At 43.3% G+C, this 24812-nt stretch overlaps 1 protein-coding gene across 1 annotated transcript; it reads left to right on the forward strand.

Annotated features, from left to right (window-relative positions):
- The first annotated feature begins 596 nt into the window (after positions 1–596).
- On the forward strand, positions 597–21102 carry LOC114645218 (uncharacterized). Its single transcript, XM_051935481.1, has 4 exons — positions 597–705; positions 11659–11712; positions 12005–12523; positions 20918–21102. The coding sequence occupies exons 1-4, from the start codon at positions 648–650 to the stop codon at positions 21100–21102; spliced, it is 816 nt and encodes a 271-aa protein (XP_051791441.1). The 5' UTR covers positions 597–647.
- The last annotated feature ends 3710 nt before the right edge of the window (positions 21103–24812 follow it).

The following is a 24812-nucleotide window of genomic DNA, read 5'->3' on the forward strand; positions in this document are numbered from 1 at the left end:
TATCTATCTATCTATCTATCTATCTATCTATCTATCTATCTATCTATCTATCTATCTATCTATCTATCTATCTATCTATCTATCTATTATATAGTGCCTTTCACCTATCTATCTATCTATCTATCTATCTATCTATCTATCTATCTATCTATCTATCTATCTATCTATCTATCTATCTATCTATCTAGTGCCTGTCACATCTCTCTGTCACTTTATTTATTTATGTATTTATTTCTCTATTTTTACACAGCACACATTTCTTCATTCATGGATGTAAACTATCAGATTGATTCTTTTGTGTTCTTTGATATAAAAGTGCACATGTGATTATCTCTTTATTTTCTAAAGCGCCTTTCCTATTTATCTATTGATTTATTAAATTTTTTATATTCATAAATATTAATTTTGGGCATCCAATTTGTATTTTCTTTTAAATCTGTGTTAGCAGTGTGTGTGTGTGTGTCGTCCTGCTAATAAAGCACCTTTGAATGGAGCTGAAGAGAATGAGTTGGAGGGGGGAGCACTGAAGGGGGATGGAGTGGAGGGGGGAGGGCAGCCGGCAGACACTGAGAGAGAGAGGGGGGGGGAGCGAGCGAGGGAGCAGTGGCGGCGGCGGTGGCAGCGGTGTTGAAGGCTCGCCGAGTTGAATGGGCCCAGATGGTGCCGGATGGAGCATGGGCCAGGTTTTAGGATTTTCCCACTGCAGTACGTATGGCTCTTTACGTGTTTGGCGCGTGTCTGTCGCGTGTGGTCGTCTCGAGTTGAGTGGGGCAGTGATGCTTCAGCTCCTCAGTATCCCAGTGCCGGGCTCACAGAGCACATTGTTGTGGCCATTGTTGGCTGCCTGAGCCTTTCCAGCTCTTTTTGTTTTGTGACGGAGGGCTGCTGGTGTCATCCAGCCAGCCCCCCTTCTTTGTATTGCTTTTTGGATGAGGTGGGCCTGACAGAAGGAGAGTGACCTGGCCGTGCCTTGGTCAAGGGTGGACAAAGGGCAGCGCCCTGATCTTGTCAGCCTCTGGGTATTCGTCTGGTCAGCTGCAGGTGGTCCATTGGCGTGGGTGCAGGTGACTCTGCTGGATCTTCTGTAAGGGGCAGGGTGGGTCCAGGTTGGGCGGGGCAGGGCCGGTGCCTTCATTGTTGTCTCTCCATGTGACAGGGATGCTTGTGCTTTATTTCTTTTAATCTTATCTTTTCAAATAATAATAATAAGAAGAAGAATACAATGTATTTATTTAGCACCTTTCCCACGCTCATTTGTGAAACTGTTAATTAAAACACTTCCTTACAATCACTGAAACGTCAACAGACAGCGCGGGCAGAGTGAGGTGTGCTGGAATCTCTGTCGTCAGCAAACAGCAGCATTTCTGTATTTTTGGACCTGATATTTAACTCTGTGGCTCTCCGGTGTGTCTCAACTCCACAACTACACTTCTATGATCCTGTTATGCGTATTCTTGTGATGATGTGTTCTGTGAAAGGCACTATATAACATAACGGGAGAGTCACATTCAGTAGTAAAGGCACAGTAAGTAGAGTTTATTTATGAGTTCATATGTATGTGACAATTTTTAAGACAGCTTATTATAGAACCGTTATACTCCAAGAACAGAAAGAGTGCAAATCAGTACTGTAAGACTTTGTTTTATATAGTGCCTTTCATAATACAATACAATACAATTATTTTTGTTTAGCCCAAAATCACACAAGGAGTGCCACAATGGGCTTTAACAGGCCCTGCCTCTTGACAGCCCCCCCCACAGACATTGGAATCAAAGCAACAATCCGTGTCTTCTTTATCGAAGCCTTTTTATTCAATTCAAGGTTGCACAACCATCTAAACTTATGACAAAAATATTTGTTTTAAATGAGGGTGTCAAAGAACAAAAATGTTTCATTGGGATGTTCAGCTGACCAAAACATGAGAAAACTCAAAAGTGCCTTCAATTGTGTGCCACATCTGATTTTTGATTTTGTGGTGGCCATGTTTGTAGTCTTTTTGCTCATTCGATTCCATTGAGTTGACTGAGGTTTTCACGGCCTGAGGACTACAAATATGGCCGCCTTATGGGCCAGTAGTACTGACACCACACATTTCAAGCCAACATCTGGGATATTCCGCCAAGCATATGGGACAAACAGGATGTCTTATATTTACTTTTCAAGATTCGTCTGGTATTCAATAATAAGGACTGTCTCCTTCTTCTTCTTCTTCTTCGTCTTTGTCTTCTTCTTCTTCTTCTTCTTCTTCATCGTTTCCCACTTTTATGTGCAATTGATGTGCTCGATCAACCTTCTCCAAACGCCTCCCCTCCAGCCAAGCCCTTTTCCTTCAGATTGTCTTTTACTTTATCCATCCACCTCCACTTTGGCCTCCCCCGTTTTCTCTTCTCCTGGACTTCCATTCTCATCACTCTTTTGCCCAGATCTTCATCATCTCTCCTCATCGTGTGTCCATTTCATCTCAATCTACTCTCCTGTACTTTCTTAGCAATCTCTCCCACTTTGTTGTACCTCCGATTGTCTCATTTCTTGTTATTTCCTTTTTTGTAACTCCACATGTCCATCTCCACATTCTCATTTCTGCCAAATCAACCTTCTTCTCCCGCTGTGCTCCCTTTACTAACCACGTCTCAGCTCCAGACATCAATGGTGGTCTCACCACTGCCTTACAAACCTCACCTTTAACCTTCTTCTTACTTGTTCAATCACACAACACTCCTGATACCTTCTTCCAATTGTTCCATCCACACTATGAGTTACCCCTGCATCCAAATCTCCATCTTGGGCCACCTCTGATCCTAGATATTTAAACTTCTCCACTCTTTTCAATGGCTCCCTTTGCAGGCTAACACGTGAATCCTGATCATCATTAACCCTCAGATATTCATTCTTCTTCTTCTTCTTCTTCTTCTTCTTCTTCTTCTTCTTCTTCTTCTTCTTCTTCTTCTTCTATCCTGTATCTTCCAAAGCCCTTCTCCATTCTCCCAACTTCCTCCCCACTTCCTTCCAGAGGCGTAGCTAAGGTTTTCAGCGTCCGGGGACAACTGAAGATTTCGCGCCCCCTCCTGTTTGCCAAAATGCAATGGGGAAGGGAAATTTGGCGCCCCCTGTATGCTGCGCCTGGGGACAGATGTCCCCCCTTGACCCCCCCTAGCTACGCCACTGCTTCCTTCAAATGACTTCCCATCAATGGTGTCTGTGTTCTCCTGATTTGCTGGTGTGGACAACAACACAAGTTAGATGTAACAAGGATTGGTGGTCCCAGCTGGGACATTCCTTTATAATTTCTAAAAAGGAAAATGAATTAGGAAAAACAACAACAGTCATGCAATTGTGAGCTATTCATTCCTAAGATGAGCTCAGAGAGAGTCACGTCAAATTTGTTCACTGTGGGAGTTGGACTCCATCAAGGCCGTGTCTTGTTTGTGGTTTTCATGGACAGGATATCAAGGTGCTGCCAAGTATGTGAGGATGTCCGGTTTTGGGAGGTAGCATCGGTCACTTTATGAAGATGTCCCCTTTGAGCGGTTCACTGATGAGTGTGATGTGCCAGAGATGAGGATTAGCACCTCCAGATCTGAGATTGAGGGTCTCAATTGGAAAAGAGTATCCAGGTAAAAGGGTGAACAACTGCCCTTAGTGGAGGAGAAGTTCAAATAATTTTGGGATCTTCTTGTTCACGAGTGATGGAAGAAGGGAATGTGAGTGAAAGCAGCAGATTGAAGCAGCGGCAGCTGTTCTGTGGGTACTGCCCCGATTCGTGGTGCTGAAGAAGACAAAATTCTTGGTGGTGTCAAAAACAGAAGTCTGATTGAACAGTCAGCTTGGGTTCAGAAGAGGGAGGTCATGTTTTACTAGTGTGCTGGAATTCTATGAGGAGGGACCACAAGAATAGGATCAGAGTGGAGTGCATGAGATTATTTATCTGAACTTTTAGAAAGCATTTGATAAGGTGCCACATGAGAGGGTGGGCATCAAATTAAAAGAAGTGGCAGTTCAGGGTGTGATGTGTAGATGGGTGAAGAATTGGCTCAGACACAGGAAGGCAGAGGGTGATGGTGTGAGGGACCTCATCAGAATTGGGTGATGTTAAGAGTGGTGACCAGCAATGGGGTCAGTGCTGGGCCACTGGTATTTTTAATATACATAAATAATTTGGATAGGAATATAAATAGCAAGCTGGTTAAGTTTGCAGATGATACCAAGATGAGTGGATTAGCAGATAATTTGGAATCCATTATATCATCACAAAAGGACTTGGACAGCAGACAGTAAATGTAAAGAATTACACATAGAAAGTTAAAATGTTAGGATTGAATACACAATGGCGGTCAGAAAATTGAGAGTCCACCTTATGAGAAGGATTTAGGAGTCATAGTGGACTCTAAGCTATCGACTTCCAGACAGTGTTCAGAAGCCATTAAGAAGGCTAACAGAGAGTCAGGTTATATAGCGCCTTGATGTGTGGAGTACAAGTCACAGGAGGTTCTGCTCAAGCTTTATAACACACTGGTGAGGTCTCATCTGGAGTACTGGGTGCAGTTTGGGTCTCCAGGCTACAAAAAGGACATAGCAGCACTAGAGAAGGTCCAGAGAAGAGCAACTGGGCTGATTCAGGGCTACAGGGGATGAGTTATGAGGAAAGATTAAAAGAGCTAGAATTAGGGAATTAGTCCAGTGGATTGAGACGGTGACTTTACAATGAGTTCATTAAGAACGCGGGGACACAGTTGGAAACTTGTGAAGGGGAAAGTTCACACAAACATTAGGAAGTTTCTCTTCACACAGAGAAGCACAGACACTTGGAATAAGCGACCAAGTAAGGTGGTAGACAGGAGGACTTTAGGGACTTTCAAAACCTGTCGTGATGTTATTGTGGAGATGTTAAGTGGACAGGCCTGGCGCACTTTGTTGTGCTGAGTGGCCTGTTCTCGTCCATACTGTTCTGATGTTTGCTGGTTATTCTCCATTCTTGTCCCTACCGGTGGTCATAAGCTGTAGGAAATGTCCAAAAGAAATGAGATCACGGGTACAAGTGGCCTAAATGAGGTTTCTTCACAGGATGGCGGGGCTGACACTCCATGACAGGGTGAGAATCTCAGGTGAGCCTCAGAGTAAAGTTGCTGCTTCTCCAGATCAAGAGGAGCACATTGAGTTGGTTTGCACATGTCATAAGGATGTCACCCTGGGCAGCTGTCCCTGGTGCTTTATGTGTGTGTCCCACTGAGTGGAGACCCCTATGACAGACCTTGGATATTCTGAGGTCCTGATCTGCATGATTAACATGCCCCTTGTGTTATTTTGGGCTACCAGGCATAGTGCCTTCCACATTTTCCCTGATGTGAACCTTGACGGTTTTGCTGCATTGTGAGCTGTGCTTAGGGGGGCTGACGTCTTTCTTGTCCTTCCATTTGATCACAGTCATTTTGCCTTTTTGCCACGCAGATACTGCATGCCATTACAATATTACACGGCCAAATTCACCAGGCGTATGACGGCATTTCAGTCGCACAATACCATGTGCATCGGTTTCACTCTCCATGCCAACTCGACGAGAGCTCCGAGTCATCTCAGCAAAAAGTTATTATTTATTTTCTTACTACTCACTCTTTTTGTGCGTTCTACTTTATCACACTTTCAGTATGACCGGCAAACACTATTGGAATTACGTTCATCAGCCATTTCGGATTTTACAACAGTTTTTGATATCGCGGACACTGTACTGCCTGGAGCCTTTTGCTTACTCGCGCGACGCCGAAGGAAAACAAAGAGGGGGAAACGCGCCGGAGTTCTGTGCCGAACCCGACAGAGAAACAACAAGCCTCCTCTGCCTAGCATCCTGCTCGCTAACGTTCAGTCTCTGGACAACAAATTAGATGAGCTGCGCGCACGGATAAAGCACCAGAAAGACATCACGAACTGCTGCGTTTTGGCGTTCACAGAGACGTGGTTGGAGCCCAGCGTACCTGACTGCGTAGTCACACCAGACGGGTTCACAGTTTATCGGGGAGACAGAACGAAGGACTCTGGCAAGTCAAGGGGAGGGGGTGTGTGCTTTATGGTTAACTCTTCGTGGGCTACGGATGTGTGTGTCTTAAAAACACACTGCTCACCGGTTCTTGAGCTGCTGACCATTAAAGTTAGACCCTTTTACCTCCCGAGGGAGTTCAGTTCAGTTCTCCTTTCAGTTGTTTACATCCCCCCACAAGCTGATAAAGCTTCGGCTATGGATGAACTGTATGATGTTATCAGTGGACCAGAGAACGCTAACTCAGAAGCAGCATTTATTGTGTTGGGAGACTTTAACAGAGCAAACATGAAGAAAGTTCTCCCTAGATACTATCAGCACATCTCTCCCCCCACAAGAGGTGATCAAACACTGGATCATCGTTACGCCTTATTCAAGGACTCCTACAAATCTCTCCCTCGACCAGCTTTTGGAAAAGCAGACCATTGCTCTATATTGCTGCTGCCTGCATATAAACAAAGACTTAAACAGGAAAAACCGGTTTACAGGAACATCTACAAATGGGACAGTGAAGCTGAGGGGGTCTTACAGGACTGCTTTGAAACAACTGATTGGGAGATGTTTGAGGATGCAGCTGATGGCAACATCAATGAATTCAGAGACTCTGTCACAGGATATATCAGCAAGTGCATTGACGATGTTGTCACTAAAACCACCGTTTGCATATATCCTAACCAGAAACCCTGGGTAAATAGGGAGATCCGGGCTAAGCTCAAGGCGCGGACCTCTGCCTTTGGCTCAGGGGACTCTGATGCATACAAAGCAGCCAGATACGACCTCCGGAGGTCCATCAAGAAGGCCAAACGGGACTACAGGGACAAAGTGGAGTCAAACTACCACAGCTCTGACACCAAGCGCCTGTGGAATGGACTGTGCTGCATCACTGACTATAAAAAGAAAAACACAGTCAGTGTTCAGCCCACTGCATGTCTTGCAGACGAGCTCAACACTTTCTATGCTCGTTTTGATGCAGCCAACAAAGAACAGGTGCTATATCCTCAAGGGGGCAGTGAGTCTGTCACTCTGATCCTTGAAACGTCTGATGTGAGAAGGTCCTTCAAAAAGGTCAATCCTCGCAAAGCTCCGGGACCAGATGGCATCCCAGGCCGTGCCCTCAGGGCGTGTGCTGACCAGCTAGCAGGTGTGTTCACCAACATCTTCAATCTCTCCCTGAGGCAGTCAGTGGTCCCCACTTCCTTCAAGGCACCCACCATTATTCCTGTCCCAAAGAAACCGGTGGTCTCCTGTCTGAATGACTATCGCCCGGTTGCACTGACATCGGTCATTATGAAATGTTTCGAGCAACTAGTCAAAGGTTACATCTGCTCCTCCCTCCCTGACACGCTGGATCCTCTCCAATTTGCTTACAGAGCAAACAGATCGACAGAGGATGCCGTTGCGCTAACAATAAACACTGCCCTCACCCACCTGGAAAGAGGAAATACATATGTAAGAATGCTGTTCATAGATTACAGCTCGGCATTCAACACCATCATCCCCTCAAAACTCGTCTTGAAGCTTGATGACCTTGGGTTGGGGACGACCATCTGCAGATGGATTTTCTCTTTCCTCACAAACAGGCCCCAGGTGGTGAGAGTCGGCAAACACACATCCTCATCACTCATTTTAAACACAGGAGCGCCGCAGGGCTGTGTGCTTAGCCCCCTCTTGTATTCCTTGTTCACCCACGACTGTGTTGCAAAACACGGCACAAACACCATCATCAAGTTTGCAGACGACACAACCATCATAGGCCTTATCACTGACAACGATGAGACGGCCTACAGAGAGGAGGTGCTGGCATTGAGGAATTGGTGCCTGGATAACAACTTGTCTCTTAACGTCAGCAAAACCAAGGAGATGATTGTGGACTATCGAAAACAACAAGGCAGAGAACAACAGGCCATCTACATCAGAGGCATAGAAGTTGAAAGGGTTAACAGCTTCAAGTTCCTCGGAGTAAACATTACCAAGGATCTCTCGTGGACCCTTCACATAGACACTGTGGTCAAGAAAGCTCGCCAGCGGCTCTACTTCCTGAGGAGGCTGAGGAAGTTTGGCATGAATGCCAACATCACCTCAAACTTTTACAGGAGTGTGGTCGAGAGTCTGCTGACGGGCTGCATTACCATCTGGTATGGGAGCTGCTCTGCCAGCAGCCGGAAATCACTGCAGAGAGTGGTGAAGGCAGCAGAGCACATCACGGGCAAGAGTCTTCCTGCCATTGAAGACATTTACCTCCATCGGTGCTTGCGTAAGACAAGCAGCATCATAAAGGACCACAGCCATCCAGCACGCCAGCTGTTCTCCTTGTTACCGTCTGGCAGATGATACAGGAGTCTGGCTGCTCAGACTACAAGACTTAAGAACAGCTTTTACCACCAGGCCATTCGACTCCTCAACAGCAACACCTGAACACTTAAATACACTTACATTACATCTACATTGCACTACTCACACACAAACTGTACCTGCACACACTCAGAATACTGATTGGAACATGCATCTGCACTTTATGGAATATGCATCTGTACTTATAAAACATTATCTGTGCAATCAACTCATATTGCTCTATAACTTCTTTTAAAACATACACATTTTATTTTATATGGCTTGTCTATTTTTAACTTGTAATCTTTTTTTAAGCTTTATTAGATCTAGGCTGAGTGACTTGTTTTTCTCGTCATACACATTTCATTGTATGTTGACCCTGTGTTAACCTATATATGACAAATAAACCTAAACCTAACCTAACTCACTTTGTCACGACTAATTGAACAACTGCTCCCCCTGGTGGCCCTCAGGGACCCCAGAAGGGATGCCCATCGACACAACAGATCCCATGCTGCCCTGCGAATGTGTACATGGGAGGGCTGCTGCCATCTGTTATGTTGGGGGGAAGCAAATGGTCCCAGGGAGCTGTCTTCTTACAAATGTTACATACAGTCATATGAAAAAGTTTGGGAAACCCTCTTAACTCTTTGGATTTTTGATTCTCATTGGCTGAACTTTCAAAGTAGCAACTTCCTTTTAATATCTGACATGCCTTATGGACACAGTAGGATTTCAGCAGTGACATTAAGTTTATTGGATTAACAGAAAATATGCAATATGCATCATAACAAAATTAGACAGGTGCATAAATGTGGACACCCCAACAGAGATATGACATCAATACTTAGTTGAGCCTCCTTTGGTCTCTAGACGCTGTCCTCCTATAGCCTTTGATGAGTGTCTGGATTCTGACCATTCTTCATACAAAATCTCTCCAGTTCAGTTCAATTTGATGGACAGCCTGCTTCAAATCATCCCATAGATTATCACTGATATTCAAGTCAGGGGACTGTGACGGACATTCCAGAACATTGTACTTCTCCCTCTGCATGAATGCCTTTGTAGATTTCCAACTGTGTTTTGGGTCATTGTCTTGTTGGAATATCCAACCTCTGCGTAACTTCAACTTTGTGACTGATGCTTGAACATTATCCTGAAGAATTTGTTGATATTGAGTTGAATTCATCCAACCCTCGACTATAACAAGGGCCCCAGTCCCTGAACTAGCCACACAGCCCCACAGCATGATGGAACCTCCACCAAATGTGACAGTAGGTAGCAGGTGTTTTTCTTGGAATGCGGTGTTCTTCTTCCGCCATGCAAAGCGCTTTTTGTTCTGACCAAATAACTCTATTTTTGTCTCATCTGTCCAAAGCACTTTGTTCCAAAATGAATCTGGCTTGTCTAAATGAGCATTGGCATACAACAAGCGACTCTGTTTGTGACGTGAGTGCAGAGAGGGCTTCTCTCTCATCACCCTGCCATACAGATGTTCTTTGTGCAAATTGGCCTGAATTGTAAAACGATGTACAGATACACCATCTTGCAGTTCTTTGGAGGTGATCTGTGGATTGTCTGTCACCATTCTCACAATCCTGCTCGTATGCCACTCCTGTATTTTTCTTGGCCTGCCAGACCTGCTGGGTTTAACAGCAACTGTGCCTGTGGCCTTCCATTTCCTGATTCCATTCCTTACAGTTGAAACTGACAGTTTAAACCTCTGAGATGGCTTTTTGTAGCCTTCCCCTAAACCAGGAGACTCAACAATCTTTGTTTTCAGATCTTTGGAGAGTTGCTTTGGGGATGCCATGCTGTCACTCTTCAGAGGAGAGTCAAAGGGAAGGAAGCCCAACTTGTAATTGACCACCTTAAATACCTTTATATCTCATGATTGGACACACCTGTCTATGAAGTTCAAGGCTTAACGAGCTCATCCCACCAATTTGGTGTTGTAAGTAATCAGCACTGAGCAGTGACAGGCATTCAAATCAGCACAATGACAAGGGCACCCACATTTGTGCACAGCTAGTTTTTCACATTTGATTTCATTTCATACAACTAAATACTGTGTGACAGGTGGCCGGGTCCGATGCCCGGCCGGGACGCCCCTTCAACACTGGATCCAGGGGAGCAGCCATGGGATGCACTCTACGTGCCCCTTGGTGGCAGTCCTCCTGTGTTACATTGGTGGGACTTCAGGATTCAGACCTGTTGGGCTCCATGGCTATCACCTGGAGGAGCTGCTTGGCTTAATGAGCCTCTGTGACCTGGAAGGCAGCCACACCTGGAAGTGCAACCTAATTAGGCCAATTACCACCTGAAGCACTTCCAGGAGGGCTACAAAAAGAGCCTACAGCCACTACTCAGGACCAGAATTGGGAGGAAGAGGACAAGGTTGTCTGGGAGGAGGAGGAGGAGGAGGAGGAGGTGGTGGTGGTGGAAGAGGTGGAGGAAGAGTGATGGTGGTGGTGATGGTGGTAGTGGTGGTAGTGGTGGTGGTGGTTGTGGTGGTGCCAGAAGGGCGTATTTGTGGTGAATAGTTCTGCTTTATTTGAAGTGCTTTGGGACTGTGTATTGCCTGTGGGGTTCACGGAGAAGACGTGCCCCACAGGTAAAAAAAAATAAAAAGTCTTTGTGCTTTTACACGTGCCTCAGGTTGAATCTGTACTGGGTCGGGCACCTATAAAGCACCTTATTTCACAACTGTGAATTGTGAATTTCGCATTGGGATTAATAAAGTATCTATCTATCTATCTATCTATCTATCTATCTATCTATCTATCTATCTATCTATCTATCTATCTATCTATCTATCTATCTATCTATCTATCTATCTATCTATCTATCTATCTATCTATCTATCTGCTTCACTAAAAATCTTTGTTTGGAAAGCACCCCAATACTCCGATGTTCCTAGGAAATGAAAGACATACCACTGTTATCTTTTTTGTTGAAAGGAGAGTCAATTATTATGCAGGCTGAGAGGGGTTCCCAAACTTTTTCATATGACTGTAAGTAACACAGAACACCCAGCAGCACGCCATCCACCTCACCAAACATGGTTGACGTCAGCATGTTCACCTGATGGAAGGGAACAGACCAGGTGGGCCATCACAGGACACACGTACAGCATTTGCCATTAAGTTATTACATACTGCTATGAAAGTGAGGGCGCAAGTGGTCTTGAAAGGAGTACAATGAAATGAAGGCAGTCAATGAACCCCTGTCTGAGTGTCTCTCCCATCCCCTTACCCCCTTCATCCTCACAACTGATGCTCTTTCTGATTTGGTTACAGAAGAATTTGGCTCCGTGTCTACCACTCCGGACTCCAGCCCGTCCAGCACGGAGGGTAAGTTGGAAGAAGATGACATTTCATGTTATTGAAGGAATTTTCTGTAAAGTTCTACTGTTTGACCAGGCAACAAAAAGGTGATGAACAAATGACACCTAAAATTGACACGGTGTATTCCCCCTCATAATCTAAATTAACAATAGGGCAGATTTGTAACATGGATAAAGTAAGTAGACCCCCTACCTTTAGCACCACTTGAACTCCTGGTGTTCCCAGATTAGGTGTCAATGCTCAGAACCTTCATTTTCTTGAAGCATTCACTATGCCCTACATTATGTTTTTTTAACAGGTGGTAACGATGAATCCGAATTTCCGGAGCTACAGACAGCGCATGACTGGTCAGCAGAGGATGATGACGATGGCAGAGGAAGCCCCCTGGTGTGGGGTACCCCACGACAGAACTCCTATGAGCTCACCTTCTCCTATATCACTTTCGCCGAGCCTCAGGGGAGTCCCTCAAGGCGGGAGCCAGCGGGTTGTCGCCGGCCAAGAAGAGAACGGCCGGCTGGGTTACGCCGCACGGACACCACTGAGACCCTCCTTCCAGAGGATACGGTGGATGGTTTCCCTCAGTGGGACCCTGCCTTTTCATTAATGGAGGACCCTGAGCCCTGGGACAGCAGGTTATCAGAAGATCTTGTTCAGAGCGCCCACGGGATTTTAGATGGGCATTTCCATTTGGGGACCCGGGTATTGGAGATGAATGGACAGGAAGGGGACAGGGAGATACTTAGGCAAAATCCTGATGTCGCCGCATGTCCCCTGGGATCAGAGAGTGGCACCAGTGGCAGAGTGAGCCACAGTCCAGGTAAGAGTGCGACCAGCAGATTCCATTCATTATAGGGCATAAGACTGGGTGGTGGCAGGGTCATGTGGTTTAAAGGATGAAGTAGAAGAAACGTTCTCCAACTGGTCACTAATTTTGTCTTTCACGAAGATCAGCCCCTCTGTCACATATGGGCACAGAAAGCTCCAAAACTGGCCTTCAGTTTAAAAACTAGACTCCAAGATGTGAAGCAGGCCTGGCCCTAAAACTCCAAAGCAGGCATGTGGCATGCATACTCAACAAGAGGCCTAAGCCTATACATTCTTTATTATTATTATTAGGCTGATGCTTTACAACATGTGACATACTGTACAGTTGGTTCCATTTATTTTGTTTTTCCAGTTGGAGCCACAGGCGGGTGAAATGACTTGCTCAGGACCAGCTGGTGTCAGTAGTGGGATTTGTACCCACAACCGCAGGGCTTGAAGCTCATAGCTATAACCACTATGCCACATTGTTACTGCTAGTTTTTTTCATGTATGGTCACATTTCACATTACCTTTCCTTTATTTAATTAATTTTATATTGTCTGAAATATTCCTCCACATGCACACACTCTCACTCAGCTTGTTCTCATCCGTTTTCAAATCTGCCTCGCGTATAAGTCGGGGTCTTGAAACCCAAAAAATCGATCATAAAATCAGACCCCAACTTATACGCCCATTCAAAAATACAACACTTGCTTTTTTCAATCTCACATTCGTTTCTCAGATACATTGAATTTTGTTGCAGCAGCACAGTTGCCAATTTCTTTCGCCACTTCAACGACTTTTAATTTAAAACCAGCTTCATTTTTCACGCTCCATCTTGCGATAAAGGTGTATGAGGGTGTGAGATACACAAAACAGTGCAAACGTCGGGTGTTAACATATGGTCACATAGGCACAACACATAGAAAAATAAAGGCCGTGTGCTCCGTGGTTACTCTCTCAGGAGGGAGTTAGCATATCATAACTCTTGGACCAATAGCGTGAGTTTTCAGCATTCAACTTATAAGACCGACATTATAAAATACATGAAATTATGCGGTAAAATCAAGTCCTGACTTATCTGTGGGAGAACTTAAACCCAAATATACACGGTAAATAAAAAATAAATACAGGAAATAAGAGTAAATGCACAGTACAATTACACATAAACCAGCTGGTGGGTACAGCACACAGGGCAGGGCAGATAGGACCAGGGGCCTCATGTATAACGCCGTGCGTAGAACTCACACTATAACATGGCGTAAGCACAAAAGCGGGATTGTGTGTACGCACAGAAAAATCCAGATGCAGGAATCTGTGCGCACGCAAACTTTCACGTTCTTCTACTACATAAATCCCGATCAGCGTGAAAAGTAACGCACGTGCACGCGCCTTCTGTCCCGCCCCAACTCCTCCCAGAATTACGCCTCTTTGAATATGCACATCGATATAAATAGCCTTCTGTGAAAAGACAATGGGAAAAGCACGGGGGGATATATAAGAATTTCAACGAATACCAAGTGGAGGCAAATGAAAAACGTACTATTTGTTGGTTTAAACAGTGATATAATCAACAAAAGAAAGCTGATCGAGTGACAGAGTGTCAGAGAAACTTGAAAGATCAAATTCACAAAGTCGCACAGTGCCTGAAATAAAAAAGAAATCACATATCAAAGTCGCCGTGAAAAGACGACTCGCAGCGGACCGTCTGAGTGTCATATGAAAGCTTATTAGGGTACAGACAAAAAACATAGGCACACAGTGGGAAAAAAGCAGGAAATGTCAACTTTAATCTCAAAATTTCCACTTTAATCACGTAGTTTATTTTGTCATTAAAGTAGAACATCATAAACTTCATCTTAAAATCGTTTATTTTACTAGTTTCTCAAGTAGCACGTTAAATGCTTTGTTCTGTGTTTGATCTTCTATGTGCTCTTTGTGTGTGAATCACTACGTGCTTCCTTTCTTTCTCTTTCTCTGACAGGACACAGAATGCATTACATTCGTGATATTACAGCTCTCTGAATAATTAAAATTCTGAGATGTATACGTGATATCTTTTTCATGATGATAGCAATGAAAGCATGTTATTAAACATGGGAACACGGTGGCGCAGTGATTGTTCATATCTCACGCAAGAGGCTTGCTGCGCCATGTGAGACCTTCGATGAAATAATTTATCACAGCAGTACTGTCTCTTTCAAACGTACTAACCTCCAATTCCTGTCCTTACTTTTCTTTCTCCAAATACCCAATCGCCACACAATCAGCTCTGTAATAGACGTTAAGCCATCTGTAAGCTTAGAACGCCGATTCTTCAAAACTTTTAAGGAACATTGAAATATCTTTGTAGTACATGTTTAATTATTCTATCCGTCTCCTTCCAGTGTCGCGTCAGCACCAGCAATAATACAGCGCAAGGCAGGAGCTATCCGTGAACTAGCTATACGCTGCGGCACCGTGTCCTCACATGTTTAATTATTAACAATGCAGATTATTTAAATGAAGTTAAAGTTTTATCTGTATACTATAAGCAACATATTTTGCTGCTTTTCATCTTAAAAATGATATTGTCATCATACGTGCTTTATAAAGTAGCGCAGGTTGTGCAATATTATAACTGTAATGTAAGTTTACAGTGAGGTGATTGTACTTATAAGTACAAACAGTTCTACAAGGAGCACTTGATGGACTGATTGAGTGCGTTTATAGTTCTTGGGATGAAACTGTTTCTGAAACATGAGGTCCATACAGGAAAGGCTTTGAACCATTCTGCCGTGGTTGAGGTAGTGTGTACTTGAAACTGTATACCGATAATTCTCTTTCCGATCAGCTGCTGCTGTGATTCCCCACTCAGATACAGTGATATAAATACTCTGAGTGGTGCAGTGAGAGTAATATGGAAAAAGATGATCTGCAGTGGCAACCCTTAACGGGAGCAGCTGAAAGAAGAAGAAGATGCAGTGAGCGTAACAACGCTAAAGCAGTTATGGTATTTGGAATACTGTGGCTATTCCCTGGACCATCATATTGCTGCAGGTTAATTACAATCAGATGCATTACACTAATAAACAATATGCAGTTAATTTCAGTGTATTTATAAAGCCGTGTCAGGAATGTGGAGCTAAGAAAGAAAGGGTGACCACACAGGAACAGTAGCACTGCTTTGACGCTGGGTGCTGCCAGTCTGCAAAACCGAGCGGAGAAATTGCGTACGCCAAGGTATGAGGTACCGTGGAAATGTGCGTGGCTTTACGCCAAGTTTAGGTTTTATACATCGCGATTTGAGCGTGGAAATGTTCGTACGCAACATTTCTGTGCATACGCACTGTTTATACATGAGGTCCCAGGTTACCAGGAATTTAGTGGCCTTATGGCCTGAGGAAGAAGCCATCCATGACGTGGTTGGAGTGAGTGGTGAGGCTCTGGTTGGCACTTCCCAGAAGGCAGAAGTGATAACATTGGATCAGCTGAATGGCTGTCATTAGAGACAATGAATTCATCTTTCCTCCGACCTCTAGTTGAGTATATACGGTAATTTCATGTCCATGCCGGGTGCATCAGAAGAGGGCACCAGAGCTGCTGTTCATGCACTGCCTCTTCCTTCCAGATGCTACCCTAAGTCGGTCAATGATTCTTTCTATATAGCACCTTTCAGAGAACCACTAAACCCTAACCCCCCCACTCCAACTTATTGCGGGTCATTACAAATTCTAACAATTGCCATCACAAGGCAAGCTGTGGCATGAAATAAAAAATTGAAATGAATAAAAGATTGTTAAATTTAAGGTCCAGGGTAGGCTTGGGCCCTTTTATTTGTAAGGGGGTCATGGTAAAATGGAGCTCTCAGAGGCAAACTCGCTTGACTTCTTTTGTTCTGATTTTGTATGGGACATAATCAAATCAACAAAAAGAATATTTTCATAAACAAACAAAAATACAATAGAAATAAATGATACAAAATTAGAAAACATTGTACCCTGGCTAGGGTGCACCACTATTACTGAAGAATTGTGTGACAAGTGACGTCGCCATCACCACAGCTTGAAAGGTCAGCCGAGGCATTTCGGGGTTTTCTGAGATTGGAAAACGGAGGCGAATTTAGTGACGTGTTTTGTTTCCTGGTTTCCGGCTATTAAGACGTTACACACGTTGGCAACGATTTGGGGTTTTGTTGTTTGGTTTGAATTTGCAGTTACACCTTCACTTGCTACTGACTAACACTTCCTCTTCTTCTCCTTGTCCCTATTAAATTCCATCTTCTCCATAGAACAGGATTAATCTGACGAGGGTTTTATTTCACATTTTGCATTTAGGTGCTTTTTTATCTTTTCGACTTGAAGGCTTGACCTCCATAGAGTGCTTTAACCGTGAATTTTGCTTAGTGTTTTTCGAATGGTTCTTGTCATAAAGTCATAAAGTCTTCCTGCCAGGTTGTTACGTTATTGTAGGATTTTTAGTTTTATTTTTTAATTCCCATTCATAAAGTGGCTGAATAAGGCCAAGCAGGTTCCCACAGGAAAATGCTGGGGTACCAACACGGTCGTCACCATTCAATCTAAAGAATGAAACAAAAAGGCAAGCAAGCCAGTTCTCTTATATTCGTCGTTACGTTTTTTCAGGAGCTCCGCTTTCTAGTTCCCTCACTTCAGGACTGACTGCCTTCCTGCCCTCAGCGGCGACTTTTAAAGGTGGGAGGCTGGAAGGGGTGGAGCCAATTGTCCTGAATGGGCGTCTTCTCAGTGCTGTGGAGGGAAAAGATAAAAGAGAAAGTTAGCGTGAGCGCCCCCTGTCAGCCCGGGGGAGGTAATAAAAAATGAATTCTTTACAATTATATAACACTTTTCTCACTGCTTAAAGTGCTTGACATTGTGAGAGTGGTTGGGGGGGTCGCTTCAACCACCACTAGGGTTGCCAGATTAGAAAATTAGAAATATGGTATACTCTTAAATCTCTCCCTATATTACTATATATATATATATATATATATATATATATATATATATATATATATATATATATATATACTGCGGTGGGTTGGCACCCTGCCCAGGATTGTTTCCTGCCTTGTGCCCTGTGTTGGCTGGGATTGGCTCCAGCAGACCCCCGTGACCCTGTGTTCGGATTCAGCGGGTTGGAAAATGGATGGATGGATGGATGGATGGATGGATATATATATATATATATATATATATATTGTAGCAGTAGGGGCACTATTGCTCCCTTGAACCCTCAGGTACCATGCCAAACACCAGGTAAAAGTATAATTCCTCTTATTTTTATTACAATACTATGCACTAAGCACCCTCCACTCCACACTACACATACAATACTCAATACTATTAATTCACAATTCTTACTCCCAAACACGTTGCCACCATTCCACCCAGCTCAGCTCAGTGTCTGGGCTTTCCCACAGTCCTTTTATATCCCCTGACCTGGAAGTGGTTCCAGCCCAACAATCCATAAGTCCTCATCACTTCGGGGACCTTCCATGCTGCTGGGAGGGCTCCATCTGGCAGCCTGGAGGTTTGGACCGGAATATTTGGCGAGCCATCCCTCACAATATATATATACATATATATAGTGATGGATGGCCGGCGACAGTTTCCGGCCCTCACCCCCAGGCCACCAGGAGGAGCTCTCCCAGCAGCATGGACGTGCCCTGAATTCCAGCAGGGCATTATGGACATTGTAGTTTTTATACACAGCCCTGCTGGATACCTTGGGGACCACCAGGAATCGCTGTAGGGAGGCTCATGAACTCTTATGTGCCCTATAACCTGGAAGTACGTCCTGGTCACGTGAACAGGAGGGATGACGTACTTCCAGGTTGAAGAAAAGGACTGTTCACCCTGACCCGGAAGTAATGAGGACTTGTGGACTGTTGGGCAGGAACACCTCTGGGTCAGGGGGTATAAAAGGACTCTGGGACACCCCAGACACTGAGCTGAGTTGGGAGGAAGGGTGGCGTTGTATCTGAGAGAGGAGGAGTGGTATTTGTATTTGATTATTGATTATTCATATTTGTATGTGTAGTGTGGAGTGGAGGGTGCTTAGTGCACTGTATTATCATAATAATAAAAAGTCTTGGACTTTTACCTGGTGTTTGGCGTACTACCTGAGGGTTCGAGAGGCCGATAAATACCTCAACTGTTACAATATATATATATATATATATATATATATATATATATATATATATATATATATATATATATATATATATATATATATATATATATATATAAATGTATACATGCCCCTTACACACCCAGGCCAATATATTATATAAAAGTAGAGACATAAGTTAATGGGTTATGAGGAAAACAAAAGTAAAATCATTTGAAAAAAAAAAAAATCTGTAAAAGTGAAATCATTTGAAAATATTTATTTAAAAAGGCAATGAGACGCAGACTTCACTTTAGCACACCTTGCACTTGTGCTTCTTGGAGGAAGGAGCTGATAAAGCTAAAAGGAGTATTATTTCACATTATATTTCACAATATCTGAGATTTTGAAAGGGGGGGTGCAGTCTTCTTATATCCGCTGTACGCTTGTATTAATGTGAAGCCCTTGATGGGTTGTGTCCATTGTGTCCGTTAAAGTTGTGTCCATTACTCCAATTCTGGCCTCGCTTCATTGGCTCCCAGTTGAATTTAGGATTCATTTTAAAAGTTGACTTTTGGTTTATAAGTCGCTAAATGGTGCTGCCCCAATCCTACCTGGCTGAGTTGCTGGTTTCCGTATACACCAGTCCGCTCTTTACATTCCTCTCTACAGCAATTGTTGGTTGTGCTAAAGTCTAAGATGAAGACCAGGGGTGATCGTGCCTTTGTAGTTCTAGCACCAAAGTTATGGAATGTTCTGCCAATTGAAATTAGGTTGGCATCATCAACTTACTGCGGTGGGTTGGCACCCTGCCCGGGATTGGTTCCTGCCTTGTGCCCTGTGTTGGCTGGGATTGGCTCCAGCAGACCCCCGTTTAAATCAAAACTTCAGACACACTTGTTTTCGATTGCCTTTAACTGTATATGAGTAACTCTGGTATTAATTTTATAAATTTTTTCATATCCATTGTTTTTATGTGAATTGTTTATCTTCTAATTGGTTCTTTTAACTTATTTGTTTTAGTATTTGTTATTTTTGTCCTTTGTTTGTTTACTGATTTATTATTGATATTTTTGATTTTATTGTACAGCACATTGGTTTATACTTATGGTGTTTTAAAATTGTGCTTTATAAATACATTTTGATTTGATTTTTTAATTTTATGGTGTCAGTACACTTTGTGTCCGTGTCACAGGCACCCCCTAGTGGCCACAGCAGACTGCCAGTCCCACAAATGGCGATGCCACAGTGCCGATGACTTCTTTAATAATACTGCAAGTTCAGAATTGAAGCGATAAAATGGGAAAAACGGCTTAGGTGGGTGAATTCTCTTTCAAGGCACCGTGTAAGTGCAAAGGGAGAACCTGACGGCTAAAACAAGTCAGCAAAACGTAAAAGTGCAGCAACATGGAGTCAAAGCTCTGCTCGCTCCACCTTTTATGTTGTGCAGCAGAAACTCATGTGACTGAGAGTAACAAAGAGGACACCAGGGCACAAGTGGGCACAAGTGGTGTCATTGTCGTGCTTTGCTCCTGAGCAATTATTGGATCGTGAAGTATCTTTAATCTTGTATGTATGTATGTTACTTTTTCACGAAAGGCACTATATAGGTTGCTATAATATTGGTTTGACAAGAAATGCTCGTAAGTGATACTGTAGCCCTGGGGTTCTTTTTCTTCTCGTTACCCAATGTTGCCTTTTATGTGTCTCTGTGACCCACCATTGCAGTGAGGATCCATGATGGGGGATCTAACCCCTCTTATTTGTTTAGTGTCTCTGGTGTTTGAACTCTCTGCTCTCTCCCAACTCCCCCTGGCGATTCTCGGCAAGTTGGTCTCCTTGCATCTCATTTATGAAATGAAATGACCCTGTAACTGGAAATGCAGTGGGTGGCGTGAGTCTCTTAGCCTCGTCCTCTTTCTAACACCCAAACTCTAGGCAGACATAAATAAGGAGCTGACTGATTTAATGACAAGTGATGCTGTGAAATGAAGGCCACCCTGCTAAGGAGAGGAGATTTTGTTTTACTCCCCTCCATAGTTGAACTAATCAGTTAATGGACAGATGTCGTTGGTTTCCATTTATGTTAATCAGTTTCTCTTTTCTTTTCTGTCTGTTTAAAAAAAATGTGTGCCTTTAAGTGTACTGATTCTCTATTTAGTCATTTTACCTGACATCTTGTCACAGCGTTCTGTGCCTGCCACCGAATTGAATTGTCCCCTCACCATCTTCTACTTCTCTTCCCTCCACCGCCAGCACTGCCACCTACTAATGCTTGTCACTTCATCATTTCCAGAATACCACACCACCTACATGGCTCTCAACTTCTCCATGGAGTCCGGACCTTCAGAAGACAAGGACTTGGGGATTCGCTGCTCCCACCCCAGAGGTCAAGAAACTCAGGTAGCGCCGATCATCAGCCAATCAGAAGCCTTCGGAGATGGGCAGCAGTGGACAAAAGGTGAGTCAGCGGGCATCTAAAATATCAAAGTGAGTGAGCGTAGAGTGAAGATAAAAGTGACGGCCATCATGATCGGGGGTGCAAGTCCAGTCCATGGCAGACGAGCACTGAGGACGTTCAGCCAACGAGATATTTAATAGAAACACAGCAGTGGAGATCAGCCACACCTCCACAGATCTATCTATCTATCTATCTATCTATCTATCTATCTATCTATCTATCTATCTATCTATCTATCTATCTATCTATCTATCTATCTATCTATCTATCTATTATATAGCGCCTTTCATATCTATCTATCTATCTATCTATCTATCTATTATATAGTACCTTTTCTATCTATCTATCTATCTATCTATCTATCTATCTATCTATCTATCTATCTATCTATCTATCTATCTATCTATCTATCTATTATATAGTGCCTTTCATATCTATCTATCTATCTATCTATCTATCTATCTATCTATCTATCTATCTATCTATCTATCTATCTATCTATTATATAGCGCCTTTTCTATCTATCTATCTATCTATCTATCTATCTATCTATCTATCTATCTATCTATCTATCTATCTATCTATCTATCTATCTATCTATCTATCTATCTATCTATCTATCTATCTATCTTTTATATAGTGCCTTTCATCTATCCAGTATTTTATGGTATGATTTCCCTGAAATGCTCGTACTCAGTGTTGGACTTGATGTCTGCTTCTACTTTGTTTTTCTAAACGTAGGTTTAGCCCACCCTAATATTTATTTGACTATTATTAGTTATTACAGTAATATTCCTTGTTTGGGTGAGTTGTTTAAAGGTTTTCTTTGCTTTTGGAGTGGACTTTTTGTTTTTATTTATATACTAGGTGGCTCTGCCCTCTGCTCGCTTCACTCGCCAACCCCTGGGCGGGCGCTACACGCTAGCCACTTTGTAGTTCTGCTGCTCATGTATGAGGATGCGGATGTACAATTTAAATAAATTGTTATTTTTATGGGAATTGTTACATATGCATAATGGAACAAACTATTTTACAGTACAGAGAGTAATTAACCCTAGTAAAAAATATTAAAATGTTATAATTTGAAAGTATATTATGTTTCTTGTTGCGTTAGAGTTATTTGTTGCGTTATACGTTTTTGTTCTGTTTGGCTTTGAAATTAAAACACAAATACTTTTTAAATGTACACATCCATCCATCCATTTTCCAACCCGCTGAATCCGAACACAGGGTCACGGGGGTCTGCTGGAGCCAATCCCAGCCAACACAGGGCACAAGGCAGGAACCAATCCCGGGCAGGGTGCCAACCCACCGCAGTAAATGTACACATTTACTGTAAAACTTCATTAAAAACAATATTTGGAATTAACTTTTCGCCAATATTGCATTGAATTTTGATTCCACGTTTGGACTTACATCATGACAATGCAACATATAACTGGCCGTGAGTGAATTTCGTTTCTTTCTCTTTAATATGTAAAATGACTTTCTCGAATGTTTGTCCCTGTGATTTGTTAATTGTCATAGGAAAAGCTACTGTCACGGGAAACTGTACACGTTTTAATACAAATGGCATATCAAGATCTCCTTTGGTGTGTGATGTTATCCCCTGAAGATGGACTACATTACCTTTCTTGTCGCCCGTTACAATTTTACATGTCAGAATTGTTTGACCAATTTTCAATACAGCTAATCTTGTCCTATTGCATAGCCCATCACTCAGACATAAATGCCACAGTAACATTACCATACGTCCTTCTGTCAACAGTAATTCGGCCGGTGGAAGACCAGACGGTGTTAACGCCTGTCGATATTCTTTGTGATATTGTAAGTTGATGTTTTCATCTTCCGCACCATCACCACCAGCTGTTCCATCATAGTCTCTTGATACGCATTTAACCAATGTGCCACGTAACCGATTGACAATAATCATGTTAATGCGTTTGACTTCATCGTTTCTCGGTGCTAGGACTGCCTGTGTTCTCATTTCTTCTGTTGATAACCCTTCCTGATGAAATTCTTCAATAAGATTTTGATATACTAAGCCTTCTTTTATTGGGAACTTAAAGTGAGGAAAACGTAAACATTTCTAAGAGCTGAGAGCACAGGAAGTGCGTCTGACAAAAGCATTCACACCAATGAGAGTTTGGGCCGTGAACTGTAAATGGTGGAGAGGAGGGCGCGACTTGAAGAAATCTCTTGGCAATAGTCTCGTCTCAGGGTTTCCTTTTATAATAGAGAGATGTATTTATTTATTTATTTTGGGCTCATGCTAACCCCAACTCTAAACTGAGTGTGTCACTGCTCCCTGATGTCCACAGCACTGTCTGTGATCTGTCACCTTGTCACATCACTTCATCCAATTCTGAGCAAGAAAGGGACATTCGTGTCAGCGGTGTAAGGTGACAGATACGATGGCAGTGAGCTACCTAAAGCCGAAGCCGTTGTTATTTTGTGTGGCCGGCTTTACGGCTTCTGAAAGTTTAATGGAGTTTCATTTTATGGAGGTCTGGCCCTGGTGCAGAGAGGCTGTGGACGGAGGCCTGTGAGCCTCAATGTGCTGCGCATTTAAAGGAGGGATAAGTGTGCCCACCGTCACTGCAGAGCGCATCTTGCATTATTTATTATTTTTCAGTATTACACAATGAATAATATATTTTGCCGCTGACGTACTGTCCATTTTTTTTGTCTTTAAAGTCAATTTTTGAAATGTCATTTTTAAATTATTACTTGAAAAGTCATTTTCAGATGTTACTTATTAAACTTGAGAGGAACACAATCTATAAAATCAAAAGAGAAGGAGACTTTAATGATCAGTTCAGTTATCACTTTATGGCAGCCCAGTGATTTATGCTGTGGCCCCCCACATTTTGGACCTCCATTCAATCCTGTCAGTAGACGGGTTAGGAGAGCGTGGGTGGGGGGGGGGTCATGAGGTCACTGGAAAGGGTGTGAGGCGCTCTTGATATCTCTACAAAAGGACGAAGGTCCAAGTCTTTACAGTCCTGGTGCTTCCTCTCTTGCTCTATGGTTGCGAGACATGGACGCTATCCAGTGACCTGAGATGAAGACTGAACTCCTTCAGTTCTGTGTCCCTCCGGAAAATCCTTGGGTACCACAGGTTTGACTTTGTGTTGCTCATGGAGTCCGGAATGAAGCACATGACCTGCAGTGTGAGGGAGCGTCAGTTACGGCACTACGGCCATGTGGCGCAATTACCCGAGGGTGATCAGCTCATAACATCCTCATTGTTGGGGACCCGAGTGGATGGAGCAGGCCAAGGGGTCACCCACGTAACACCTGACTGTGACAGATAGGGGGTCATTTCCAGAGGGTGGGACTGCCTGGGGAGGTTGCCAACCGGGATCCCAAGTTGTTTCGTCGTGTAGTGGGTGCTCCCCAAGTTGACTTGACTTCAGCCCCAGAGAGGGGAGCCCACTGTGCAGAAAGACAAAGACACTCCAGTTATCTTGGAAGAATGGAGAGGTCAGTTATTATTATCTTCATGATATCAGGAATATACGGAATGAGTATACACTGCATACTGTATATAGTATAGTGGAGCTAACAATCCTGTCTATACACGCTGTGTGTGTGTGTGTGATTAGACATGTAGTGGGGTCCTCTGGTTAGAGTTTCACATTTATGTCTTACTTCAACAACAACAACAACAACATTTATTTATATAGCACATTTTCGTACAAAAAGTCGCTCAAAGTGCTTAACATAA

Source organism: Erpetoichthys calabaricus, chromosome 1 (assembly GCF_900747795.2).
Source record: "Erpetoichthys calabaricus chromosome 1, fErpCal1.3, whole genome shotgun sequence".
Classification (NCBI taxonomy): domain Eukaryota; kingdom Metazoa; phylum Chordata; class Cladistia; order Polypteriformes; family Polypteridae; genus Erpetoichthys; species Erpetoichthys calabaricus.